The 10,717-nt window shown below is 47.9% G+C and overlaps 1 protein-coding gene across 2 annotated transcripts in view; it reads right to left on the bottom strand.

The window, feature by feature from the left end:
- Positions 1-10,717, bottom strand: part of LHX9 (LIM homeobox 9) — a 19,714-nt gene that overhangs the window by 3,594 nt on the left and 5,403 nt on the right. For both annotated transcript variants that reach the window (XM_029933134.1, XM_029933133.1), the window contains 3 exons: positions 8,798-9,000; positions 7,283-7,638; positions 1,051-1,253 (listed from right to left, as the gene is read on the bottom strand). In XM_029933134.1, the coding sequence (XP_029788994.1) occupies positions 1,051-1,253; positions 7,283-7,638; positions 8,798-9,000 (762 nt within the window). The remainder of the gene's footprint in view (positions 1-1,050; positions 1,254-7,282; positions 7,639-8,797; positions 9,001-10,717) is intronic.

Raw genomic sequence — 10,717 nt, 5'->3', positions numbered from 1 at the left:
CTCTCTCTCTCTCTCTCTCTCTCTCTCTCTCTCTCTCTCTCTCTCTCTCTCTCTCTCTCAACTCCATATATCCCCCCAGCATTTACACGTGTCACTTGGGACAACGGATGCTTCAGTGGAGACACCACAGACATGAAGGCACAGAGATACAGGGGGAAAATATATCCTGATTCCTTCACTGTTTGTTATCTTTTGAGGATGAGGAAAGGCAGGGTCATTGAAAGTTTTGCAGTGTAAGAAGGACTCATGTGAAAGGAACATCGAGACAGAGTTCAGGCTATTCTTGAGTCTGACACTTGGTTAAGTATTCTCCACATAGAAAAACCCAGGGCCACAGACCCCAAGCAGCCAGAAACTGGTCGGTGGAATTTTAAGTGCCTGCTCTTTGTCACTGAGAAGTAGAAGAAGATCACACGTGACCCACAGCAACCCACTATAATTTCATTCATTGTATATTCTTACCCTTATGAGTTTAGAAAAACAACTGGACAGCAGGTCTAACTCCCAGTATTTAGTTTTGATATACAGTTTAGTAAAATGGGAAAATACTTGCTCCAATCGGTTACTGAGACACTAAACATGGTTGTGGCTTTTCCAGAGTTGAAAAAAAGGGGGGTCAATCTGAATTTGGAAGGTCGTGTTACATGAGTGAGGCTGCCGAGAGTTTGCTGAAGTAAAACAGCACCAGCGGGTCCCCCTCAAGTCTATGCACTGAGCCTAACATGAATGGAAATCTCTAAAGCCACAGTTTGTACAAATAACATCACCCATGTTAGCAGAGTAGTGAGGTGAGCTGTGTTGGCTTTGGGAACCCCATCTCCCCATCATTTGGAAGAATGTGGCTGCATTTCAGAAGATCCTGGGTCTCTCTTTGGGCACCCTCCCGGAAGCCCCTGCAAAATTTCCGCACACCCTCTGGGGAGATAACCAAGGTAAGCCAATGAGACGCAGTACAGGAAATACCTGTATTGCTCAAAACAGGGAAGAGAACTGTTTTTACTAGTAAGGGTAAGGGAGATTTATACACAGCCAATGATGGAGGTTTCTTACCTGCAAAACTCTTTTGGTGAGGCCTGTTTTCTGAGCAAGCTGCTTGAGGTCCTTGGCATCCGGGTTGTGGTTGATGGCAAAGTAGGATTTCATGGTCCGGAGCTGGTGGTGCTTGAAGGAGGTGCGCATGCGCTTGGTCTTCTGTGAGGGTGGGTAAGGCTGCTGATCCCGGTCCAGGTGGTCAGCCTCATTCTCATTACAACCTGTTGGGGGATCAGCGAACACACAACAGCTCAGTGGAAAGTCCCGCTCTCACTGCAGCGGCAGTGGGCTATGTGATGATATCTATGATAATAAAGCAACGGTAGGAAAGGCTGGCAACCCAATTCTAAGCTGTACGGAGGCCAGACAGAGGTTAATTACCAAAGTCAGCCAAAGCCACCTCTCAGTATGGCCACAACCAAAGTTTATGTGATAGAAAAATGTTAGATAAATCCTCTCTTTTGCATAATGGTTTGCTGTAAAGCTCGGGAAGATGAATAAGTCGCAAGTGTGAAAGAAACATCCAAGAGTGAAAAGAAAAAAAACTACTATGTTCATGCAATCGGCACCCTGCCCTTTCGGGCACACAGTTCTTAGAGGCTCCACGTTTTGTCTATTTGCAAACTGAGACACTTCGAAAGGCACTGCTGTTTGTCATGAGGGAAATGCAAACAAGTAATCTCATCACTCTCCTATCTGAGAGTTTCTGAGAACCCACCGACTAAGGAAGACTCAAGTCAGTTCCAATTGTTAGCTTTTTCTGATATTCCCAGAGTCCTCCCAATCAGGAAAAAGGTAGAAAGTAGCAGGAGAAGTGGCTGAAGTAACAAAATAAGAATGTGCAGATTTTTTATGTAATCCTAAGAATATTATTTTTGAGGGGTTTTGGCTCTCACTGCTTATCATAGGGCAATGCGAGGAAGAAAACCGTTTTCCCTTGGAGTTATTTTAATAAATATTTCTGAAAGAGAATGAGCCCAGACTTCTCTTCACTCAGTTCATGCCTGAAGCGCTCCCCACAGCCTACAGTTCAGAGACACGGCTGGTGCTTATTTCTCAGCTCAGATCTTGGGCCTCTTTGCTGTAGGTGTTTGTGAGTGGGATTCGAGCTGTGCCCCTGGCTGGTCTGGCGGAAAAAGGGTGACATCTCTCTCCCTGCAAAGTTCTGCTCAGCATTGAGGGTAAAACAACCCAGCCTTTGAAACCAGCCTGAAAGTCATTATCCCCAGGATGTAAAGCTGCACATTTAAAAGGTCATTTCCAATAACCTACTGGCTCTGCATAGGACATATGATTACAAAATGAGAATGTTTTGCTAAATATTTGCTAAAGATTCAACCAACTTCTCAACTTAAAGGGCATGGCAATTTTTCTTCTTTGAATCCTTACTTTAGGTATTTATATGATGTACTTTCAGATCTGATAATCCGACATTTTAGTACATTAAAGTAGAATATCTAAAATCAACCTGATCGTGTCACTTGGTGGTTGGGGGGGGGGGCAAAACCTGAATCTGAAGAAAGTGAAACATTTCTTAATATTACTCTTCTGCTTGATAAAATATTATTTGCCTACTATGCTCTGGTTAGAATTATGTTCTGAAACTTTTTGGTAAACCAACATAATCAGCAGAAACAGTAGTCTGGGCCATCAACCAAGAGATCAGGCACATCACAAAATCCATTTAACAAGAAATCTGCTCTATTGTAGAAGACATTACATTAGGCATGAATTAACATCTCCTTTGCTTATATTTCCATAAGATACACAAGTAGCAGGGTACATTTGGCAAAAGAGCAGATGAGTTAATTGAGGGAAAGATTACATAACATTCACCTTTAGGTCCTCTGAATCAAGCACAGCGCCAGGACTCAAAAGCATTCTGCCAAGATTTTGAGTCCTTGTTCATCAATAAAATCAAGTGACTATTAATGCAAAGTCAAGTCAACTGGAATGAAATGCAAGCTGGATATATACATATAAACGTTGAACATAGCCTTCTTTTTAACTGCCCAGAAAAGTAATATATCCTCAGAGGTAAGAGAAAGAATATACGTTACATTTTGTCCTATTTTAGCCCAGTGGGGGATATGTTGGGTTCAAATATTCTACAGAACTGCACTTTCATATCCTCAAGTGGATGAAACAGCCTCCTAAGACCTACTATAAAACTATATTTGTCTCTAGTAAACTGAGCTATATTTCACAACCAGATTATAAAGGTACCCACAACAAAATGGTCAAAGAGGCACACCTGTCATTGGAGGCTTCTTCAAATAAGATTTCATTCTTACGGTCTGTGAGTAACATGCAACTTTTCCTGAACAGCACATCAGATTGAATATTACACTTCGAAGACTTAACTTAGTGTTTAAATAATACCCTTAGCCATTCCCCCAACCCAAGGTAATACTTCTTAGAGATTAATGTGATTCCTAACCTCACTATGTACTCATTAGTCTTTAAAATGAAGTTTATGAAAAATAATCATAGAATAGATTAAGTTGCTTTTCTGAATATGCATTCTACATTCATTATTGCTGATTAAAAACTCAGCAGATAATGTTAGTTCATTAAACACAATTATGAGACTTGTTTCCACACAGTATACAATTCAGTGTGTGAGGGGATTGTTAGCTCTTCATTAAATGGATACTACTGTATGCTTTTCCTGTGACGGTGTTATCATATTACTCAACCTAAAAGAGCAATCTACTTCCTCCACACGGTAAGTTGGTGCATTATCCTAAATTGTTTGTGTTTAACTACAAATGTATTATATAAACTTGCAAGTGATTGTGTTTCCCAGGGTCTACTTCCAAAATATATGTGTTTCCCCCCACCCCCTGAATTATGATATGGAATGACAACTCTCTTAAAACTGCCTTAAACAGGGGCGCCTGGGTGGCTCAGTCGGTTGAACCTCTGACTTTGGCTCAGGTCAGATCTCATCCTTCGTGGGTTTGAGCCCCGCGTCAGGCTCTGTGCTGACAGCTAGCTCAGAGCCTGGAGCCTGCTTCCAGTTCTGTGTCTCCTTCTCTCTCTGACCCTCCCTCTCTCATGCTCTGTCTCTCTCTGTATCAAAAATAAATAAAACATTAAAAAAATTTTTTTTAAACTGCCTTAAACATCCACCTAGAAGTGCACATCTGACATCATAAAGCCACTGAGAAGATCTAAATATTCTATTTTCCGGTCACTGATGAAATGGTCACCTATACTAAAGTGAGTTTCTGTTCTGAAGGTATGGAACTTTCTGAGAACTAACTGATCCCTTGGAGACCACTAGGGGTCAGTGCCAGGCTAATTTCACAACTATCAGGAGCTTTTGAAGTTTGGAATCCAAGAAAACCGAAGGAAGGAGATATTAAAAACTGGCAAAACTTTAGTCTCGCCACTAATGCTAAATTACCCAAATAAGAACTGCCTATCCTAGACTAAATCCTCTCACTCCTGGAGGGCTGCATTTCAATCTAGCATTGCAAATCAACTCTCTATGTCTCTTTCTAACATATCTGCCTGGGATCTGCAGAAGGAGGATGAACTAAATTAGGAATATTCTCACTAAAAGGCATCTGCCAGATGACAAAACTAACTGATCTTTGCCAAGTTTCACATCTTCTCTGGATGTCTTTGAATCATAAACATATTTTGTGCGTATGTTTTTTAAATATATATCAATTTATAGAGTGTATTTTAGTGTCAACATTACTCTTTCGAAGACTAGTTTGCATGTAAGCGGAGATGGCAATATAAGATCCAAAGAAAATAAAAATAATGAATTAAAACGGTGGGTCTATTTTATTTTCTACCTTTTAACGTGTTTTCAATTTGCTGAAGCTTTGCTTTTGCTAGTTTTGTAACAAACTGGCATTAGATGCATAAACATTTCTTTTTAACAGTCGAGTTGATTTCTGGTCGTGTATCTTTAACCCATTTTCTCTAGATTATTTATTTCCATATGATTCTGAAGAAGTATGTATTCATTTGTATCTTTAGGAAAAGTCCAGAAAGGATGGGGTGGGTACTAATTAAAAGGCAATGAGTCTGAGATGGTGTGATGTTCAAACTCTGGTTAGAGAGGCCTCAGCAACCTTCTCCTGCAGGAGCCAAACAAGAAACTTGGCAGCAGCATTAATATGCAAACTAAAGACCTAAAGTGGAAGGAGATTTTCATTCTTTTTTTTAAGATATAAATTTGTATTCTCTATCTACCACTAAATTCTACTGTCCTTAAAGCTCCCAGCTCTTTCCCACATAAAGATCCAAGGCGAAATCATATTGAGCTAGTTAGATTAAATAAACAAGCGGAAAAAATAGGATTGCCACCCTGTGGCTAGAAATCTCCACCTTTCTGCCCACTTTCTCGGGTTGAGGGATTCCCTCCCTCCAAAGGACTTGACAGTTATGTGGGTCCCGGCCTCCCTGTCTCTGTCTCTCTCTAATTAGGGCATTAGGGCCTTCGTGAGTGGCTCGAGATTCCGATGTCATCTTCCATTAATAAGGAACAATTAGTGCCCTGCCTGTCCTGCTCCGGGGACCTTGCATCAAAGGAGACCACAAATGAGCGCGCTGGGCAAAGTGGCCCCGAACCAAAGCCCCCGCGGAAGCGCAGCAGGAGCAAGCGGGAGGCCACGACCCGCAGCTGGGGGTTGGCAAAACCGGGGACTGCACCCGCTGCCCCGACACAAACCGGTCCTGGTGGGGTCTGGAGTGAGCCGGCTGGCCTTTTCCCTTGGTCTAGCGGCCCTGGCCTGAACCCCCTTGGGACCAATGTCATGGCGCTGAGCTCCCTGGTTGTTAATCTCCCTAGGATGCAGCGCACCGTGCAGGCCGGGTCGGGATTCCTTCTCCTCCGTTCCATCAGTGGAGAACCCCCAGGAGGCCCAGCCGGGCGGAAGGCTGGGGAGAGCCCGCTCTTCCTGAGGGGCTTCCGCTGAACACTCCCCGCCAGGAGCAGGCCTGTTAGTTCCATGTGGTTCACGCTGGCTGTGTGACTGTGGGCAAATCACTTATCCTACTGGATAACATTGAGCGACAATGGGTCAGGCACCATATTTCAGGCACTGGGGACTGGAAGGCAAAACCCAGCAAGATCTGTGCTCTGGGGTGTCCACGCTTTGGCTGGTATCTGGATGCTCATGGTAACAGAGTAGGGTTGCCACAGTCCCTCGGGGTCCCTTCCAGGAGAATGGACTCCCTCCCTAGCCTGAGTCTACTGTCTGCTGAGATTCCCAGTCAGGGCTGGGGAAGGCAGTCCTTGGTTTCCCAAGAGTTAGCCCTGGGGCCTTCCAGACCCCCTTTTCCCCGAGTGTCTGGAACTCATAAGAAGAGCTTCCTCCCTGCTTGGAGTTAGATACAGTCTACAAGGTCCATCTCCATCCTCACTGGGGAGATGGGGAGCAGGGGCAATCTACCAACCATGGGAAACTGCTGATTGAGAGAGATCATCGATAAACGATATGTGTCCTCCCAAAGCAAGGAAGAAAGTGTGCTCTTGGGCCTGTTGCCCGCATTTTGTTTTTAATTAAGACAGAAGGCCGGTGGAGGACAGAAGAGCAGCCTGTCACAGCACCGAGCCTCCTCTGTGGTCCTGACCTAGAGCTTCCTTCAGCGTTCTAGGGGCCCTGGATGTGCGGGTGGTTTATCACACAGGGAACGAGCTGGCTGGATGACAGCCCTGACCTACAGAAGGCGCAGGCCGGCGCAGCTGCGGAGGGTGATTCCTGCCCCTACAGCTGCTTTTCCACCAAGACCAGGGATTTCGTCTTCCACACTCTTGCCAACTGTGGTCCTGATTAACTCTGGGCTGGTGACCACAGCCTCTGCTCCCTCTAGACTGAGCTGAGTTGGGCTCTGAAGATTTTTTTTTTTCAGTATATAGGAAAACCTCCTCCAGGATCTATAATTTGGCTTCCACACAGGAATTGCCCTGGGGCTGTTTTGCTCCAACTGGGAGCCAGAAACTAATGGGCTCATTAACTAATGGGCAACAAGGATTTGGCTCTGCCTGTTTGGGGGAAGTCATTGCAGTCTCATGGTTAAGAATGTGTTTTTTTGCCACAACCTAAATAAAGGTCTTTCTCTCTCTCTCTCTCTCTCTCTCTCTCTCTCTCTCTCTCTCTCTCTCTCTCTCTCTCTCTCTCTCTTGCCATCAGATCTCGGATAGGAAAGGGGTTCCTGGAACCCTCCTCTGGCCAGCTGGGGGCCGGGGCTGATACAGGGGTGAGGGGGAAGTAGTAGGGCCCACCTGAGTTGTAATTGACGATGTCCACTCCCAGCGCTGGGCTCTTCCGCTTCCGGGGCCGCCCTTTCTGCACGGTGCCAGTGCCGTTGAAGTAAGGCAGGGCCAAGCCGCCGCTCTTGGCCGCCAGCTCAGTGTAGCTCAGCTGCGGTGGATACTCTCCTTGCAAGAGGGTCTCGAAGTGGGCGCGGCAGTACACCAGGCTGTCCTTCATGCCAAAATGGTCGCCCGTGGTCAGGGTCTTGTTGCAAGTGGAGCAGGTGAAACAGCTCAGGTGGTAGACGGAGTCTCGGGCACGCATGACCATCTCGGAGGCGGAGATGCCAAGGTGGCAGCGGGCACATCTCTGCACAGAGAACCTTCTGGAAAAATAAACCCGTCAAGTCAGGGCGCTGGTTGAGGCAAAGGCAGAGCCATCTCCCATGCATGACACCTGGGGTTTGGTCAGCAGTGGTCCAAGATGGACACGTAGGAGGACTCCGGGAGAATAGGACATGGGTTCATTTGGTCATTAAATTTATTTACTTATTGACCTGCTCTGGTGAACCAGCACAAAGAACCCTTACATTAAAATTAGAAGAATCAGGTAACATCCTCAGTTTCCTTCTCTGTAAAGTTAAGATTACAAAGAAAAAACCCCAAACAAAACAAAACAAACAAAAACAAGATCCCGCATTAGCTGACTCAAATGCTATGCAAAGAATATTACATTTCCATGCCAAGGATCCCTTTCATGCGTTACAAAATATCCTATGAAGGATGGTATTATTATTATTATTGTTTACGGACTGTTAGTGTATGTGAAAGCTTCAGACAGAAGCGTTTGCAGAGGAAAGCTTATTCTTTTTTAATCACCTCTCTCCCTTTGGTTGACAGCAGAGCGGGGTCACTTGCACATAATTCTTCTCTTTCCCACTCCAGAAAAATAACTGGGAAGCATCAAAAAACATCCCCGGAGGTTACCCTCCTGGCTGGCCAGCACGGTTCTAACTAGCGGCCAGCGGCAAATGGAACTCAGAACTAACTGGCTTAGATTTCACCAACGGGGATTATTCCTTTTCATGGTCATTTACGCGGTTTCCCGCCACCCTTGTGAAAACCTAACACCCGGATTCGGCTGCCCGGGCCACCAGTTCGTTTCCAAGGTGCGGATCTCACCCCATTCGTACTAAACGGAAAAAAAGAAAGAAAAAACACCCTGCTTCGGTCTCGGTCGACAGACACACGTGCATTCTGATTCCAAGATTTCCCCAGATTCCTTGTACCGAGCGGTGCAGTGTCGGAGTGGGTGGTGTTCACTGGTAGCTCTGGACCTTGGGTGTTCCTCCCACCCAAACTCACCGCCCTGGGCGGCGGTGGCTCTGCTTAAAGGCGTCTGCGGTGGACTTCCCTGGGCTCGGGATTGATAACAGTACCCCGAAGGGGCGAAAGGGGGCGGACCGAAGGGGAGGCTCGCGGGCTCGGGCAGGTGGCCGCGCCAGGTGTCCCGGGGCCGCGAGGGGTCGGTAGGGGCGGGAATACCTGTAGTAATCCTCCTTGCAGTAAATGCTACCGTCCTTGGCGAAGCAGGTGAGCTCCGACTCGAGGGCCAGCTTACATTCACAGCACTTGAGGCACCTCAGGTGCCACTGTTTGTCCACAGCCAGCAGGTAGTACCTGTCCGAGATCTTGCCCCCGCAGCCGGCGCAGAGAGCGGGCTTCTCGGGGCTCAGCGGGGGCATGCCCTGCAAGGCAAGCACACGACACCGCTGAGGAGGACGGCGATGGGGACGCGCCGCTCGGAGCTCCCGCCCCGAAGCGCAGGCTCAAACCGTTAGGGGAGCACCTCCGGGGGCAGGGGCCCCAGCGCAAAGGCAAACGTCGGGGGAAAGTTCCCCTCTGCGACTCACTCCATTTCTGCAGCGTCTGCCTGGACCTGGCATTCGCATCCTCCCGGGACTATGAACCCAAAGACGCCTCGGCCACCTCGATCCTCGTTTTAAAATGCTAGGACCTAACTGAGCAGAGTTTGGGCGGATGCTCCCAAATTCGAATGTACAAGCTAAAAATTGTGGCTTTCAACGCACACAAAATAAAACAACGGAAATTTTTTACTGGGGAGTAGAAAGGAGATTTGGACGAACACAGATTGTTTTTAAACCATTCTAGTTCTTTAAATTCTTATGGGCAGAGTTAGGTTAAAAGGAACGAAGTGATTAGTATACCTGTGCTCACAATCTGGTCGACATTGTTTTGATCTGGATGTAGCTGGCCATTCTCTGTTTCTCCGGGATTTCGGTCCCCTCCCCAGTAAGGGTATAAAGTGCCGGTCCCCTCTGCACAGTCCCTCTCTCCCTGGCATTAATATACCCAGGAGATCTGTGTCCTGAAAATCTGTTTAGTTCCCAGGTTAAGCACCCCACCCACTAACCCACCGACGCGGCGGAGGCTGAGAAAACCTCACCTTGAGGAGTTGAAAATAGAGTTTGGGTTGCTGCTTTTTGTTTTTAGACAGGAGAGTCACAACAAGAGGGAGGGTAAAGAAAGAGGTAACGGCTGGACATTTCCCTCAAGACTAGCGGGAATGGGTTGGACTTCCCCACAAAACTTTGGCGGGCCTGGAAAAGTCCAGTCTGTCCTTTACTCAGACCAGCCCCCACCTCCTTCCCCTTACTGAACTCGTGTTGCAAATGTGGACGCATCCATCAGCTCGGCTACTTGGTGGAATCCAGAACACCACCGACCCGCTCCGGGCAGAGGACCGGGTTAGTTTGAGCTACAATACCCGGTGTGATGCCAAAGGATGTACACAGCTCTGTTTGGCTGAAATCATTTCCGGAGACTTCTGCTGTGTTCCCCCTCCGTCTCGTTAGTGGGAAAGGGAAGCACATAGCTGATTAATTGGTTTTCTTTATTAACTGGACATGACTTTCATTAATATGAACAGTAGTAGCAGCGCTCAGTTGACTACACCGTTTGAGGACTGGAAAGTTCTCGCGCGGCGGCTCGGTGCCCCGCTCCTCCGGAGTTTTGCTAGGTTTCCCCCTGCACGTTCCACCCACCCGGCCCGGAAGTCGAACGCCGTCCCGTTTCGCTAGAGGGGCCGAGCCCGGCTGCCCGAGACCCCGAAAATCGCCGGCTTCGGCAGCGCGGGGCTCCGAGCGTCCCGAGACCTGAAGGTGGCCCCGTTGAGTCCCAGTCCTCTCCAAAGGTCCCGTCATCACACCCAGACCCCAGAGCCACCTGGGCTCCCGCTCGGCCCCTCCGCGCCGCGCCCGCGCCCCGCTCGCCCTCCCGGCCTCGACCCTCGCCGGGGAGGCGCCCGCAGTCGAGCGGGACGGGAGACCAGAGTTAGGGGTCTGCGGAAGAGGACACCCCCAGCCTGTCCCTCCCGGCCCGCCCTGCTCTGCGGGGAACAGCCGCGGCGGAGTTGCGAGCTCCCGGTCTCGGTAGCGGACACAT

The sequence above is a fragment of the Suricata suricatta genome, chromosome 3 (genome assembly GCF_006229205.1).
Source record: "Suricata suricatta isolate VVHF042 chromosome 3, meerkat_22Aug2017_6uvM2_HiC, whole genome shotgun sequence".
In the NCBI taxonomy this organism is placed as follows: Eukaryota; Metazoa; Chordata; class Mammalia; order Carnivora; family Herpestidae; genus Suricata; species Suricata suricatta.
This window is presented reverse-complemented; position numbering and strand designations above follow the sequence as displayed.